Source organism: Choristoneura fumiferana, chromosome 26 (genome assembly GCF_025370935.1).
Source record: "Choristoneura fumiferana chromosome 26, NRCan_CFum_1, whole genome shotgun sequence".
In the NCBI taxonomy this organism is placed as follows: Eukaryota; Metazoa; Arthropoda; class Insecta; order Lepidoptera; family Tortricidae; genus Choristoneura; species Choristoneura fumiferana.
The window spans coordinates 2,525,246-2,543,425 of NC_133497.1; the positions used below are offsets into that span (position 1 = coordinate 2,525,246).

The window sequence follows — 18,180 nt, forward strand, 5'->3', positions numbered from 1 at the left end:
GACCACCAAGCTGTCACTGCTAGATTATTGTATTGTCACCAAATTTACATAAGTATACCAAATTTTAAGTCGATCGGACTACTGAAATTGGGTAAAATTTAGCTTCCAAGATTTGAACCAAACAAACAAATAAATAAAGAAACAAGTGAAACTAAATAAAAGCATGTAATAAAAACGGGAGATTATTGTTTATATCAAGGTGATCAAGTGAGTTATTTCTGACCCATCCCTACCTTTTTTTTTTTTATTTTTTTTTTATTTGACTGGATGGCAAACGGGTCTCCTGATGGTAAGAGATCACCACCGCCCATAAACATCTGCAACACCAGGGGTATTGCAGACGCGTTGCCAACCTAGAGGCCTAAGATGGGATACCTCACGTGCCAGTAATTTCACCGGCTGTCTTACTCTCCACGCCGAAACACAACAGTGCAAGCACTGCTGCCTCACGGCAGGATTAGCGAGCAAGATGGTGGTAGCAATACGGGCGGACCTTGCACAAGGTCCTACCACCTGCAAACCTGTACCTGTACGAGTAGGCGGGTAGCATAATGTGCAGACTCCTGTTATCACTCAGTGTACGACCATACACGAGTGAGATGACACGCGCCCCCTGCGAGCTCACGAGCCCGCAGCGGCGTGCCGTCTGTGTCAGCTCTGCCAGCTCACGTGCTTCTAAAAGCGCACCGTCCAGGCGCATGTCTTTGACGTATTGTAGGTCGATGAAGCTGCAAAATGAAATAAAAATAGTTAAGTTTTAACTGACTTAATACGCGTATAAATTTGCTATTTCATAATGTAAGTAACGAAAAACTTGCGGCTCATAAGGTTGCCTTGAGGAACACCTAAAAGGAACATTTCTAAAACGATCTATTTTTTGTATATACAGATGGCCTGGCATATTTGTCTAGGATCTAGCATATTAGTCGAGGACAGTCCCTAAAATGAGGATCGTGTTTTATTCTTTGAACAAAACAGTTCTCTAAGACGTATCAAAAGCCTTCGTTAAGTCAACTTTCAGCCCCAGACCCTCCACACATTCTCAGTTTAAACTTGGCAGAAGCCAAATGGACAAAAATTAGAATTTTTATCAAAGAAAGCTTCTAAATTATTTCAATTAACTAATCCTTTCCTTTAATAAGTATATATGTTACGGAATGTAGACCGTGGTTACTTTGAATGAGTTTACAATATTTCGATGCAGTTGCAATGATCACGGGTGGAGTTAAATCAAGTAGTGTGTCGCTCTGATGATGAACTCTGTTTGAATTCGAAACGCGTCAGCGTATTTTGGTAATGGTGTTAGTTGGGTTTGTGTGATGTGTGTGTGTTTACAATGTGAAGGCGGAAGAGTTTTATGAATACATATTATTTGTTGCATAGGCGTACCTAGCTATTGCAAGGTCGCAGGAGAGCAAAGTATTGTTTTAGTTCACAAATAGAAATAGATAGTAGCTCTGTTTGTCTGTCTGTTACCTTCACGCTTCAACCGCTAAACCGATATAGACGAAATTCGGTATGTATGTTTTTTTTTTTTTTTTTTTTTTTATGGTATAGGGGGCAAACGAGCAGGCGGATCGCCTGATGGTAAGCGATTACCGTCGCCCATGGACACCTGCAACACCAGAAGAGTCACAAGTGCGTTGCCGGCCTTTAAGGTGGGAGTACGCTCTTTTCTTGAAAACTTGAAGGTCATAGCGGTCCGGGAATACCGCAGGCGATAGCTCATTCCAGAGTTGGAGTCCCGAGGAAGGACATAGGCTACTTTTATCCTGGAAAAATGCATAGTACCCACGGAATAGCGATTAGCTAATTCTACGCAGACGAGTCGCGTGCAACAGTTAGTAGTAAATAATCGTCGATCATTGAAACGGTTACTCTTACCCTTCTTCTCCAACGATGCCAGCTTCATTGTCATGCGCCAGATTCGCGGTATACTTCAGAGGAATTACTTCTTCGGGGTTGTACGATAGACTTACTTCCGGCTGCTGAACGTTCTCCGATGGGGTTTCTCCTGGAAAATTTATAATTAGGTGAATCCACTATTTCGCATATTATTATGTTATTCTGACCCGTAACTGTGAAGACTCAGTGATACACTTTGTCAGAAAAATGTTTGCAATGTAATACTGTTACGAGATTATTTGTAGGATATGAGCCATGAAAGGATTGCCTGAAAACTGTCACAACTACACATCTGTTCACTCACGAATGCGCGTCCCTCCACAGCTAATCCTACTAATATTATAAATGTGAAAGTTTGTGAGTGAGTGAGTATGTTTGTTACTTTTTCACGCTTAAACGGCTGGACGGATTTGGATGAAATTTGGCGGAAAGTTAGTTTATAACCTGGATTAAAACATAGGATACTTTTTATCCCGATATTCCCACGGGATAGGGATAAAATCTCGAAATAACAACCGCTAGGCTTAGAGTCATGAAATTTGGTATGTAGGTAGTTGGACGTCTGGAATAAAACATAGGTGACTTTTTGACCCGATATTCCCACGGGATACCTAGGGATAAAATCTTGAAATAACAACCGCTGGGCTTTGAGCAATGAAATTTAGTATGTAGGTAGCTGCACCTCTAGAATAACACATAGGCTGCTTTTTATTCCGATATTCCCACGGGATAGGGATAAAATCTCGACATAACAACCGCTGGGTTTAGAGTCATGAAATTTGGTATGTAGGTAGTTGGATGTCTGAAATAACACATAGGCAACTTTTTGACTCGATATTCCCACGGGATACCTAGGGATAAAATCTTGAAATAACAACCGCTGGGCTTAGAGCCATGAAATTTAGTGTATAGGTAGCTGAACCTCTGAAATAACACTTAAGTGGCTTTTTGACCCGATATTCCTACGGGATAACTAGGGATAAAATCTCGAAATAACAACCACTGGGCTTAGAGCCATGAACTTTGGTATGTAGGTAGCTGGACCTCAGGAATAACACATAGGTTACTATTTATTCCGATATTCCCACGGGATAGGGATAAAATCTCGAAATAATAACCGCTGGGCTTAGAGTCATGAAATTTGGTATGTAGGTAACTGGACATCTATCATAACAGTTAAGTGACTTTTTGACCCGATATTCCCACGGGATAACAAGGGATAAAATCTCGAAATAACAACCACTGGGCTTAGACATGAAATTTGGTATGTAGGTAGCTGGACCTCTGGAATAACACATAGGCTACTTTTTATTCCGATATTCCCACGGGATAGGGATAAAATCTGGAATAACAACCGCTGGGCTTAGAGGCATGAAATTTGGTATGTAGGTAGCCGGACGTCTGGAATAACACATACGCTACTTTTATCCCGATATTTCCACGGGATAGTTTTGTAACTAAGGGACCCCATACATCCGTGTATTATTGTTATTATTATTTTGTAATTTTTTCTTTAATTGTATACTTACTGTAGTTTTTAAGTATTTTATTTGTACTTATTTATTTTGAAAAAATGACTTTCTGCCAAGCTTCTTGCGGCGCATTCTTCTTGGCAATGATGGTCTTTCCGAAAGTGCTGGTATTTAAAAAAATTACGTGTAAAAGTGCCCATTGCGGCCTATTTACTGAATAAATGATATGAATTTGAATTTGGATAGGGAAATTTTTTGAAATTCTAGCACTGGGTTTAGAGTCTTGAATTTTGTACAGTTATTCACAACACAACCTCAATGAAGTCCACGATATAAATTTGGAATTCCAGGGGAATTTTGTAAATCCCGAAAATTTCAACTACCAGACCGAATAGTTTACGCGTGCGAAGCCGCGGTAAAAGCTAGTTATCAATATTAGTATTATGCACGAGTAAACCTCGTACTTACATTGTCTTAGTCTCAGTGTGCGTGACTGACGGTACGCTTGCGACTGAGGACGCGTTCGAGCTACGCACTCATAGACTTGTCGTACGGATACGTTTACAACTACAATTATAAAATGTGGAGGGGCGTGCCTTCGTTAGTGAACAGATCTGTACTAACTGTTATTGGATTTGCACCTCATACAGTCATACTTTTATTAAGTAACTTAGGAGACGTTATGTAACTATGGCAACAAGGTACACTAAAAAGTTGACTGACCCAATTGGGCTTGTTAGAATGCTCTTAGGGTGTACTTTCACTAAGAATTGATGACGTGATGACGAAGTATTTCATCAGATTTACCATTAAAGGGAGTTTTCTGTTTTTAAACTATGTGTTTCATTTTGTTCTGTAACCTCTAAGTGGAGCTATGAAATACATTACCATAAGACATATGGGGTTTGTGCGCGGTGCGACACCAGGCTAGTATCGCGCATGCGCGCTCCAGCCGCAGCTGCGCCACTGTGCCGCCCCACTCCGCCTCGCCCACCACGCAGACTGTGCCGTGGTGCATTATCTAGAAAAAAGGAGATGTTTTTGGATCAAACAACTTTTCCTTGTTTGTTATTCTGTTCTTGGACACAAGAGACAACAGCGACAGAATTTAAAAAAACTGATACTCGTACAATACATACATATTGGGAGCGCCAAAGTTCGCATACTCTTTGCTAGTCACCGTATTTTTGGTCCGGATCATCGTTCGTCATAATTTTTATCCCACTGAATACTTACAGTTTTCTGAAAATTTTAAATGGTCATCCTATGGAAATCTATACTTATTGGATTCAGAGAAAAACGAGTTATGACAAACGATCAGTTTGACAAACAATACATTCGGACTTTGAACAAGCGAAATTTCTTGCATCCTTTTATTTATAATAAATTGGTGAAGGCCTGCGGGATAGCGGGAACACCCCACGCGAAGCAAAATCTAAGATTGTTGGCTGGTTGAAGGATCTTAACTATAGTCAAAGGGAAGAATTGCTAAAGATCGTAACATAGCTTTCCTGATGTCTTCTAATTCTGTAGCCTTACGATTAGGTACATAAAAAAGTGATTTAAAGATATCAAATCAACATTTCTTGTAGGTAAATATGTCATTATTCTACTAGATGAGCGAATATCTATAATGTTTAGGCTTAATGGTTTATAATATTGTCTCAAATGTTTTGCTTTTTTTGTCAATTGCTATTTAATTGCTCTTATATATCTACCGCTCAAAGGATGACTGGCAGAGATCCTTTCTGGTATCCTCCTCCTTTTTACTTTGCACTTTTTTGTGTAAGCTTTTTGTATTTCCTTTTTGTACAATGAAAAGTATAAATAAACATTGTAGCGCGAACCTTATTTTGGTTTCCGAACGCAACCTGTGCCTCCTCGTTTGCTCGGCATCTCTCGCTCTCTCAGCAAGCAACTCCGAACGGTCACACGCGCGCGCGTTTCGCGAGCCGCAATTTTGTATATAATTGTTCTTGTGAATCCAAATACTAACTAAGAAGACGTTTAATTATATATGTGACAAGACAAGAAGACGTTTTCCTTTTGTCCTCCATCGACAACATTCCTTATAGTTTTATGGTGTTATCAAACCTGCAAGACATGGCGATCCATGCACACCCCATGCTGCGGCTGCAGGGGGAACATCGTGACCCCATGGTCATGGGGCAGCGGCTGCACGGGGCAGTACCCTCCCCCCTCCAGCTCGTAGAGGGCCTCGTTCTCGAAGGACCAACTCGTCTGCTGCGAGGGTTGCGAGAAGACTGGCTCCTCGCACGATGACATTGCTGTTCTGGAAGATGTCAGGGCTTGGTTAAGAACGTAAGAGGGGTTAATCAATTTTTGCGGCTTTTGCTGTTGAAACTTTTGGTCCGTGGGGACCCGAAACAAAAAACTTTTTCATTTTTTAAAAAGAAGCTTGCCCGTTCCTCTGGTGACCATAGGGCTGGCTCTTTCCTCAGTCAACGTACTGGCATTGCCATACAACAAGGAAACGCAGCCAGCCTATGGCCTATTTACCGGAGAGGTCTACCTGTGCAGGTGTACCTGTCACAACTTCTAACTAATCGATTTGTACCCCATAAAATCATACTTTTAAGTAACCCAGGAGACGTAACCATGGCAACGAGGTACAAGATGTGACCACGAAAATTGAGACGGTTGAAACCCAATGACCCTACAGGGTGTTCACAAGACCCTAGGTTATCACCTCAAGTAATCACCAAACACGGGCGTGTTGTTCCTTGCAAGAGCGTAATGGTGCTGATGGAAGCTCGCGATATGGTCCATCACCGCCTGGGTGCGGTATACTTTCTCGAGGTTCAGGAGACCCTCGGGGCCCACGCGGCGCCAGCCGGGCGCCTGCTCGCCTTCTTCGTCGAATGATGCTATGTACTGGAAGAAGATTGCATTATTTTGAACATCATCATCATCACCATCATCACCATCAGGCCTACGCGTCTGTTCTTCATCATTAAACTTCTTGAAACCACCTTGAGACTCACTCATTCTAATAATATTATAAATGCGAAAGTTTGTACGTGTACGTGTACGTGTATGATTGTAACTTCTACACGCTAAAACAGCTGGACAGATTATGATGAAATTTGGTATGTAGACATATTTCAATAAATAAGATTGAATTAGTCAATATTTGAATAAGGGACCACACTGGTATTAAAATAAACTTTTGTTAAAAATGTAATACAAGCTTTATTTGCTTTCTATAATTTTTGTTGACTGTACTTGCATTGTCATCTAAACTACATTTCCGTACCAAATTTTAAGTCGATGCCATTAACTACTGAGGAAATAAAATGACAGTTTTTGTATGTGAAAACTGTTATTTGATTGTGATTGCGAGTGTCTGAAACGTTACGCTATAGACCCTCCACATGGACCCTCCGGTCACCGTTTGTCATTGGTAGCCTGGTAGGCAGGTTACTGTACTAGGGATTGCAATCCCGCAAAATGGGATCACCCATTCCCGCGGGATCCCGCTGTATTATTAATTTGCTGGATCCCGCACCTTCAAAGGGATAGGAAATAGGATCTAAGAGAAAGTTGTGATGTATTAGTCATTAATTATAATAAAACTTGTTAGAAGTAAGGTTAAAATTAAAGAAATCTATTAAACTATGCTAAACATTTATAGATGAATCTAAGAAAAACAGATTACTAATTACTTTATACTTAATTAATAGAAAATAAACAATTTATGTTGGTAGAAATCTATCTATATAAATAAAAATGAATCGTAATATGTGTTGCTAAGCGCAAAACTCAGGGACGGCTGGACTGATTTCACTAATTCTTTTTTGTTGTGTTGTTACCGTCAGGAGAAGGTTTTTATGAAAGAAAAATTACAACGGGGGCGAAGCCGCGGGCAACAGCTAGTGTTCAATAAAACTTGATTTTTACACAACATCTGTAGTTTCATTTTGACTTTATAACATGATTTGATTTCAAAGATGCGGAATCCCGAGTGATCCCGCGCGGGAGTGAGTAATCCCGCATATCAATCCCGCGGGATTGCAATCCCTAAACCGTACCGTGCCCTCTCGTGTAAAGCTAGATGTCTTGTAAAGATGCTAATACTCGTAACGTAACAGCTCCCGTTAATTCCTACCAATAACTCCCCAAACTCGAGGAAATGCACTCAAACAAAAATAATAAAGCTAATTAAATACTGAATCTAATTTTCATCAAGCCATTTTCAAATTTCAAATGAGAGGGAGTCTGCAATGAAACAAATTAGCTTAATTAATTCAACTTCATCACGATTCTTGACGATTGTCCATTTGGATCTTAGATCATTTAAGATTCGGATTCATGATTTTTGAACTAGAAAAAGAGAAAGAAAGGTTTTAAAAAGAAAAAAGTTCTCAATTCAATTGTGACGACTTTAAAATGCTCCGTTTCGTGATATAGCTTAGTAATGTTGTATGCTACGAACTATATTTTTTATCATATCGTAGTATATTTTGTATCGTAAAACCGCGGGCGAAGTAAAAAAAAAATACACAAACAAAATAAAATTTAATTCAACCCAACACAAAAAAAAAACAATAAATATATGAAACAATCAACTCCAACATATTTTGTCCATTGACTTGCCAGTTAAACGTCAAAGCAGGTACATGTTGATTTTTGATTTGACTTTTGATCTTTGCAACAATTAAAAAATAATTTAACAAGAGGGAAGGCGGCACCCCTTTTTTAAGATGACAAAAAAAAGGTTACTACTGCCCGACCGAGCTAAGCTTGCCCATCGCGTCTTAGTAAGGACAGTTCAATATTCAACGTAATAGGAGACGAAAATTCGTAAGACGCGTATCGGTGAAGAAGATGCTAACCGTACTGACGCGATTGGGCGATCGCGGGAAGGTGAGCTGAGAAGCTTGGTCGGGATATTATACTTATACTTTCTCCAAATAAATCGTAATGATTTTCTAAGACTTCTTAGCTTTGACCTTGATCGGCTTTAACGGTTTTAACACACCGTTCAGCTAGCCCATTCTTTTGTGGACATCTTTGAGGATGCCTTTAAGATGTTGATGCTGTATCGCGATACAGTCGACCGTGCCTGCGAGAGAAGTCTGCTTGGTGGAGGAGGGGCATCGGCTATACTTAGAGCCAGTGGCGTTGCATGAATATTTTTGGTAGACAGCCTGGAGCGAAAAGAGAAATGAGTGAAGAAGGGGCTCCGCTTCGCTCCCGCCTTAGCCTTCTTAACCTAACCTATCCAAGTCGCTTCTGCTCCGAACTGTCTTGCTCGCTCGCACAAATCAAAAGTCGCAATTCTAACCTAACCTAATCTATGTGATTAAAATTTACCTAATTCGGCTTATTTGACGTATGGGATTTATCATTATTACAGTGTCGATACCCACCATTTACATGGATGGCAAATGATATTATGGCGTGTGATACTTATGTCTTACAATGATTATGAAAAACGAAATTATTGAAATTAATATTATGGGAAACAAAGATTCTGTCATTTGATTAATATGGTAAACACAGAGTAGTGAAAATGAATTTATAAGAAACAATATTATGGCGGTTGAATATTATAGCACATGAAATTCGGGCAAATTAAATTCGGTCAAGTGAAGGTATACCAATTCTTTTAGTTCATATTCTGTACTTACCACTTGTCTACTGGGTTCACTGGCCCGATGGTCCCTTTTACCGCTGTCCCTCAAAGGGCTGGTGGTTGTGCCTTGGTCCATCCTTTTCCCACTCTCTCTTCTAGTAGGGTCTCTTTTTACAGACCCTCTGAAAAACAATTTAATAAAATTTACCATGATCCTTTTGACGACGGACAACGTCGAGAGGCAATTTGCTTATCCTAGCGGATAATAATAATTAGCGATGATATGTTAAGTTTCCAATCTGGATTGGGCACGCGTGGGGTCTGCAGTAACAGCACAGCAGTGGGATAGACAGGCAGGGGAACAAGGGTTCCATAGGACTTCTTTTTCTGCTTAGTGGCGGAGACGACAGTGCTCTGCCACTCCATAGAATAGAGTATGTCGTTACCACTGACGTCTCGATAAATAGTGATTCTCTACTTTTATTCGCAGGTAGGTGAATATAACGGCTGTTAAAAACGGAAATGTTAAATTTATCTGTTACGGGGTAACTAAACCTTAGATATTCATTCATTTTATTGAATAGAAAAAATAACAGTTTACACAAAAAGGAAGAATAATTAAAAACCTAAAAATATTCAGCCACATGCTCCGTCAAATCATAAACATAGAAACACAGTGATATATATATCCGCAACAAGCCTCGTCAAACCTTATAAAATATACAAACAAACAACATAACAAATTTTAACAAATACGATCCCCGCCCAGGCCTGCCCGACCCAAAGTTCCCCATTACACCAGCAGCGTTGCCACGCTGAATAGCAATGGAGACCTGCTGAACTAACCAGGACCCTGAGCGGGGGTAAACTGTTAATTATTACGTAGGCTGATGGAGAACAAGCTGGCAAGAGTGGATTCCAGTTTTATGATCATACTCGCCAATAGATGGCGCTGGCCACATACGAACCTGTCTTCCTTCGTGGATTCCCTCTTGAACTCCCTCCGCTGCGTAGGAGTGGCGGCGACGGAGTGGGAGCTGGTGAGAGGCGGCGTGGCTGCCAGGATCTCTCTGTAACAAGAAATTGTTTGAAATATTTTTTGGTTTAAAGAGCGTAAGGCTGGGTTTCAAACAGAGATGTGCGAGGATGTGCTACGAGGAATGTGTTTTTCATGAACCAATAGGAACGCTTCATTTACCTCGCCTCGCTCCGCTCAGCTGTTTCCACTAGAGCGGTGCTGTGCGAGGATATCTCCGATGTGCATCTTTGGTGGAAACATGACCTTAAGAAGGTACACTTCTCTTCTTCTTCGTCTTAGACTTTAAAAACTATGACGTATTTATATGGTCCAAGTTGTACTTTATCCTGTGAAGATTAGGATCCTTCACAATGTACGCGTAGATTATACTGCGAGATGCTTTTTTTTATTGATAGCTTTCACTCTTGCCGTTTCAGCAAGACGTATTTTGCTAATGTCGACATAGAGACATTAGATTACACACATGAGGAGACTGTTCGGTTTATGAAATTTTGATTTGGAAGAGGATTCGAATTGGACCCATAACCTGACATATGAAACTTTGACAGTTCACTAATTCACCACAGATAATAAATAATGCTGGTGATCAACATACACAAACAGATGAAATTTATAAAATAAGACTTGGTGTCTCAGAACTAGATTAAACTACCACGACGTCATGAACCAAAATAGTTTTAAGAATTAAAATTTATAAAAGCAGTGTTTTATGAATTAATATCGTGTGTTATATGAATTAATATCGAAATTGGTGCCTAATAATTGACTTTTCTGTAAAAAAAAACATTTTTTTTTATAATCCCAACGATCCACCCACAAACATCACGCCTGTATTCCCAAATGGGGTAGGCAGAGCACACGAAACGTTACCGCTTCGGAACCACTTTTAGCAATTTTAGGTTTTCAGGTTGACAAAAAACGGTACAATAGTGTCAGGTTGCTTAACCTTACCCTATATCCTCAGTCGCCTCTTACGACATCCACGGAAGAAATGGAGATGTGGAATTCTAAACACGACACCACACGGGTGTGATATTTATTTATCTAACGATGTACACGAACGAAGCCGAGTCAGGCGCGGCGCACTCCGAGATATAGGTGCGATTCTGTAAGTATCAAAACACCCCACGCCGGCGTGGGTTAACTCACTAGGGCTACGAGCACCGCCCGGCACGCACGCTCGCACGTGTAGCTGTGTGATTTTCGTGAGGATATTAGAATATCTATCATGAAATAGCGTGGTGTTTCGTTTTTTGGGATGAGGAGTAGGTATGTATTTAAATTGTACAGTTTGAGCGCTGAAACACTAAACAGTATGTAAACTACATAATGTTATCTGAACATGAATTTTATTTTTTTGGAAATTCATGATAATTTCATTAATTGCAACACTAAAATTCTTACTATTTTCTATTCTGTACATAACATTACACTAACTAACTCAATTCTTCGTCAAAAGAACAGATTGGTAATTCGCGATTTACCAATAGCAGGCGTACAAAACCTTTGAGGCAGCCGACGACGCATTCGGCACGCGACCTTGTACAATTATCCATTTTGTGACCGTCGGAGATCGTAGGCGCGTCAATTTAAAAATGCTAGAAAACTAAGTATTTTTTTGTCCGAATTTACTCTTAAGTTATTATGTCAGTATTTTTTTTTTATTGATTTACAACCCTATCCTAAACCAAAACGTTGGTGCTGAATAATAACGACCTTCGCGCGCAGCGCTAGAGTTCAATGTTGCTTGGTGGAGCGCGGTGGTTTTGCTAATAAAAATTACGTAGGCATATAAAATGGCGGATTTCGTTAACAGATATCCTAACCCTGCCGTCGCTTTATGTTTTTGAAATAATCATGTATGTTAGGAAGAACATATTTGTGATTTTCCCACTAACGTCGATAAGCCAAAGGCTACTAGAAACACAGGGAAGCTTAAAGTTCCATCTTACAGACTGGCTAAAACCAAAAAGTCTTTTCTGGGAAATTGCATACGTTTTTATAATAAAATTCCAAAAATATTATAAATGAAACGGATACAAAATTCAAAACTATTGTCAAGAAGACATTAATATCAAAGGCGTATTATAAAGTTAATGATTATATCATGGACAGGGATATTTGGAAATAATTCCGATCCGCATTAGCGATCCTTCAAATAGCGAACCTACTGTGTTAAAAATAAAGTTGTGTTAAATACTTGTGATGTATACATGTCATTTAATAATATTGTAAATCTGTTTAAAAAAATATATATATACCTCGTTGAGTTTCTTGCCGGATTCTTCTCAGCAGAGGTTTTTCCGAACCGGTGGTAGATTTTTTTGACATTCATAAGTGCTTGTTGTAGCCTAAATTGAATAAAGATATTTTGACTTTGACTTTTGACTTTGAACATCAAAAGAGAGAACCTTCTGTATTTGTACTATTACTTATTCTGTGGCCGAGTGCAAAAGCTTCTATATATTTTGACTACGGAACCATAAAAACTCGACATCTGATTTTCATCTTAGAAAATTAACGTCAACCCAGCTACCTATGTCAACATCTCCCCCCGTCAGCTAAGGGCAATGACACTTGACCGTAATGAATTTGCCGAGTTCTGATTAAGTGTAAATATTACATTAGAAGATATACGATTTTATTTGACTTTTATTGTGGTTGAATAAATTGGTGCGTATTTGAGTTAGGAAAATAAGTTTCTGATTTGTTTTGATTAGGACTAGCTTTTGCCCGCGGCTTCGCTCGCGCAGAATTGGTTGTAGCTGAAACCTTTTTTGATCCCACAGGATTTCACAGGAACCGTACATTATTTCGGGATAAAAGTAGCCTTTGTTAATCCAGGGTATATATTACGCAAATCCGTTCAGTAGTTTTTGCGTGAAAGAGTAACAAACATCCCAACATCCCAACAAACTATCATCCCTACAAATTTTCGCGTTTATAATATAAAGATAAGAAGTAAGATTGACTAAAAAAATACCGATGCTTCTTTTTGTATGGAAAAGTCAATTATTGGAAAGCAATTCCGATATTTTTTATGTACTTTTCATAGTTTATGTTAGTTAGTTAGTTGTATGGAGTGTCAGCTACTACAAGGCTACTACGAAATTCGAAAATCGAAGTTCGTATCATATTATATAAACGTTGACAGGACAGTACGACACGAACTTCGATTTTCGTATTTCGTAGTCGCCCTGCAAGTAACTAAAAAAAAAACAATTTTTTTTTGCAAATATCAACGTGTGACACATATTTCGGTGTGGCGGGAAGATTAATCTTTTTTCCGTTTCGGGCCAAAGTTACCCCCTGTAGGTCTTAAGTACGTAAGTAAGGAGTAGTGTAGGAGTAAAGAAGTAAGTAAGTAGGTAAGTAGTCGATGTTACTAATGCAAGTACAGTCAGAAAAAAAGCTTGTATAATAAATTATTTTTTTAACAAAAACTTACTTTTTAATAATTTAATATTAGCATAAAATTGAAAAGTATAAAAATTAATAAAATACGGTTTAATTTTAATCTAAGCAACATTTTGTTCTTTGCGATGAATATTTGCCAATTCCCATGGTACTTAGTAAGAATGACAAATTAACGGAAACTTAATCGTTTCTTAAGGGTGGGGTTAATCATTCATTAATTAGGTATCTGAACGCCTTAATTACACCTATTAACGTTTATCACTCGCTAAGTGTCGTTGCCCCACTGTAGGGCTGTCTCGCACGATATAAAAACATCGCTCAATGAGGGGTGACCCTAGCCTTTCGTTAATTTGATCGCTGTTTACTTATATAGAGTTGTTACAACTTCTGAATATACCGTGGACTCTGACCATGGGTCTTTCGAGGCAAGATTCGATTCTACGCGCATAAAGGTCTCTACCTAACTACTACACCAGCAGGTGGTAGGACCTTGTGCAAGGTCCGCCCGGATTGCTACCACCATCTTGCTCGCTAATCTTGCCGTGATGCAGCAGTGCTTGCATTGTTGTGTTTCGGCGTGGAGAGTAAGACAGCCGGTGAAATTACTGGCACGTGAGGTATCCCATCTTAGGCCTCTAGGTTGGCAACGCGTCTGCAATACCCCTGGTGTTGCAGATGTTTATGGGCGGTGGTGATCTCTTACCATCAGGAGACCCACTTGCTCTTTTGCCATCCAGTCGTATAAAAAAAAAACCGTATACCATGACCGTAAAGGCTGACCAGAATTATAAAAACCTGGCCATATTGAGGAAAACCAATAGAACTAATTTCTTGCACTGGTAACACTGAATTCAAATGTCATCTGTCTATTGCTGTCAAAGTTTAACGTTGTTTGCGCGTGGTATTTTGTGTTTTTGTGCGTTATTATGCCGAAGATTAATAGCTTTGGAAGGAAAATAATTCACAATGAATAAAAGTATTTGTCGTAAATATTCCTTTAAATAACATCACCGACTCCGTTGTAAATACCACTGATAGGTATCGTATAGGTATAGTAAGTGTAAAGAATGTTGCAATGTAAAACGTAGAAGTGCTGCCCTCGCGTCAGGTTTTTTATATTCCTGGTCCGCCTCTAATAGAAACGTGTTAGGCAAAAATAATATATATATTCTTCGTATTGAATGACCACTAATACGTTTCTTAACTAATTTTATTAGATTTTTTTAGGACACTAGTCCATTTAATGATAGATAAATAGATTAGATACTATAGATAGATAGATAAAAAGATCGTGGAAGCGTGCGTGGAAGAAGAATAAACTAAGTATATTTTCTCAAAAATGACCGTAAAAGTTGACATTATTGTTTACATATCAGAAGGTGAAGTGCATAGTTTATGGTCAGCGAAAAATTAAAAAGTTAAAACGATTGCAGGCGCGCTAGCTCGACAATAATGAATTAGCGCGCCTGCAATCAGTCACATTTTTTTTAAAGTTAAAAAGGCCATGGCAATATTGGCACAAGTCGTATACATACAGCCAAGTCTAATGGCCGGTATCAGATATTTTGTTGGGACTCCGGACTTTTTCTATTGGGTCTGAAAATAGCTTGTGGTGTTTTCGGTGGAAAAATACACCTGCAGTTTATTTTTTAATGAAAAAAGGCGGGAAAAGCATAAGAAAAAATATTGGAATAAATTAAATTTTACAATATATTTTGAGAAAAAGTTTATTCTATTTCAAAATTATTCACCATTTTTGAGAAAAGCTTTATATTAGTCTCGGCTGGAATAGCAATTGCTGGCTTCGTATTAGTTAAACGGACTCGCAAGCTCGTCCGTTTAATACTCATACTCAGCCAGCAATTGCCTACTTCCAGGCCACGACAATAATCTACTATTGTATTTGTAAGACTGCAAACATTCACACACCCAAATTTTGGAGTGGCAGTAACAGCTCTATATAGATATTAATCATACTGTATACACTTCGGCGGGTACAATCGCAATTTTTTAAATTATAACCGTGCATGTTTACTAGCATTTAGTCGCGTTAGCACGTGCATTAAGTAGATTACTACACCCTTAAAAGGTTTTGTTTAACTTAATTATCACAGTTACAAGTTAGTTTTAGTAGGTGTATAAATGTTATTTTCAAGTAAAAAGCTTATATTAAATGAGTTGCGCTTTTACGTTATCGGGTTTTTGCTCAGCCGGGTTTTTACTTGGTCGAGTTCTTAACTAGGTGGGTTTTCGCCTAGTCGGGTTTTATCTAGTCGGTTTTTATCTAGTCGGGTTTTATCTAGTCGGGTTTTTATCTAATTTGAGTTTTCCGCAGTCGGGTTTTCAACTAGTCGGGTTTTATCTAATCGGACTTTTGCCTACCTTAGCTCCCTAAGAAAAGCTTCAAAAAAAAGGCAGTACCGGTAGTAGTAGTAGCTTCACCAACCTCAGTTTTGACGCAGTTGCGTTTGATAGCTTTCCGGATTATTAAGTCTTCAAAATTATCAGGTTTATATAGTCGGTTTCATATTATATTAATTATAATAAATTCATGAATAATATATATTATGCTGAGTTTAACACAATGAGGGCTATCGTTTTTTGTCTCACTAGATGGCGCACTGTTGCGTGAGGTTTTTAAGTGTGGCTTTCAGAGTCTGTTATTACGGGCGTTAAAACAAGTTTAGATTAAAATCATATTTAAAACACCTTAAAACCGTACATAAAAATATCCAGCAACCACAGTGTTGCTTAGTCCCGTTTTATTCCAAAAAGGGAGGACAAAAGTTTTCCAAAAGACAAAACTGTCTCAAAACACAGACATTCATTGCCCCGTAACGCATAATTGCCATAATTAATTTCAGGTAATGCAAAATATTCACAAAAAAATCTAATTATAAATAAACCCGCGTAGCTCACCCAAGAACTATGAGATTTGACATTTCGGAGACCTCACGCTACACTAGCGCCTCTAGCGGCTAATTCATTCGCGATAGCCCTCATTGGTTTACTTAGTCGAGTTTTTACCTAATCGGGTTTTGCCTACTCGGTTTTTATCTATTCGGGATTTTTCCTAGTAGTTTTTGCCTAGTTACCTTAGCTCTAAATTTTTACCTAAGGTTTTTAACTAATCGGGTTTTTGCCTATGCGGGTTTTTTCCTAGTCGAGTTTTTGCCTAGTTACCTTAGCTCCCTAAGAAAGGCCCCAAAGAAGGGCACGAGCCGGCACTCGGGCATCGCCAGCGCCCGCCCCAGCGCCCGCTCGTACTCCGCCGATAGCAGCGCCGCTGACAGGAAGTCCAGGGCCGGCAGAGGCTCGTCGGAGACATTCGGCCAGAACGACTTTAGTTTTGTTGATCTGTAACAAAAGAAAAGGTCACGATGATGGTTCGATTTCATAACCAAGCGATTAGCTCGTTGAAGTGGCAAGGGCAGGCCGTAGCACGGAGAACAGAGGCCATTGGGACCGAAAAGTTCTCGAACGGAGATCGCGGATCGGTAAGCGTAGGACGTCCACCAACGAGATAGATTATGCCCTGGTCACAGAATATATAATAGTACTGACATACAGAATGGACACGTTCCGCCCCGCACCGGTTCGAGTTACCCCACCCCTCAAGCGCAGATTGCAGGAAAACCGCAGGAAGCAGTCGGGCGCGCAACGCGATGTGTGTACGGTTCGATTCCCAGCGCTGGTCTCTATTTCTGGGTTTTTTCGGTGCATTCATGTTTCAGTTTGCATTTTCGTTGGATTTCACGGGATGATCGCAAAAGTAACAAATTTGGATTTGAAATAAAAGATACAAAAAGACTCCAAAAACAAATCTTAATTATTGGCGTAGGTATGAAAAGGATCAAAGTTTTTGGGTGGGTTGGTAGCAGGCTTGATGCGTATAGCCAAGAGATGCGGGTCTGAGATGCGGGTCACATGTTAGTTTTTTTTTTTTGACTCCACGATACTCTATGTGAGAGGCCCATATCAAACCACTAGGCCACTGCAGCAGGAACATAGTAAATTACAGTAAATATACACTTTTCACTTCTCATGCTCGTAAAGTTCGTTGTTTATGCTGGATCTAGGCGACATAAAATGATTTATGCTCTAGTGCATAAAGTAATATCTTCGTCTAAGACCAAGGTAAGGTCTCAACAGCCACAAACGAAAAAGTTTCTACATATTTTTTTAATAATTTTTAAATTAATTAGGAATCAATTAAAATAAATCATTAAAACTAAAAATATATAATTATACAGAAATGCATGAAAAATAATAGGTACAGTAAAAATAAAACATACAGTAAGTGAAAAAATTAATCCACTGTTGCTATTTCATTTCCTCGCAATCGAAGTGAAAAGCAGTGTAAAACTCAAACATTAAACCCATATTAACACCTCGGGTGAAATGGCTCGTTTTATGCTCTTGTTGTACAATCTACTATTGTATGTGTCAGAAATCATACAATAACAAATCAAATTATAGAAACGGCTCCGATGGCTGTTGTAATCTGTTTATGAAGCAATTTCGGTACCCGACTGCGGTCAGAGCGATGCAATATGTTCTAGGGACGTGACTAAACGGGGTGGTTGTCGATATTCGTTCTTTATTTACCTATATATTCAAGTATATATATTTATCGAAACTAAGAATACATATTAAGAAAGAGTAACCATGAATAAAACTTAACAAATAACTAAATAGGTGCCTCACTTAAAAACTTAATATCTACTAATACTTCCTGTATTTGTATA

The 18,180-nt window shown here is 39.0% G+C and overlaps 1 protein-coding gene across 1 annotated transcript in view; it reads right to left on the reverse strand.

The window, feature by feature from the left end:
* Nucleotides 1–18,180, reverse strand: part of LOC141443095 (1-phosphatidylinositol 4,5-bisphosphate phosphodiesterase epsilon-1-like) — a 392,276-nt gene that overhangs the window by 94,984 nt on the left and 279,112 nt on the right. The window contains 8 exon segments of the mRNA XM_074108307.1: nt 528–728; nt 1,885–2,014; nt 4,266–4,398; nt 5,472–5,670; nt 6,088–6,272; nt 9,032–9,158; nt 9,945–10,046; nt 16,616–16,789. Coding sequence (XP_073964408.1) covers nt 528–728; nt 1,885–2,014; nt 4,266–4,398; nt 5,472–5,670; nt 6,088–6,272; nt 9,032–9,158; nt 9,945–10,046; nt 16,616–16,789 — 1,251 coding nt within the window.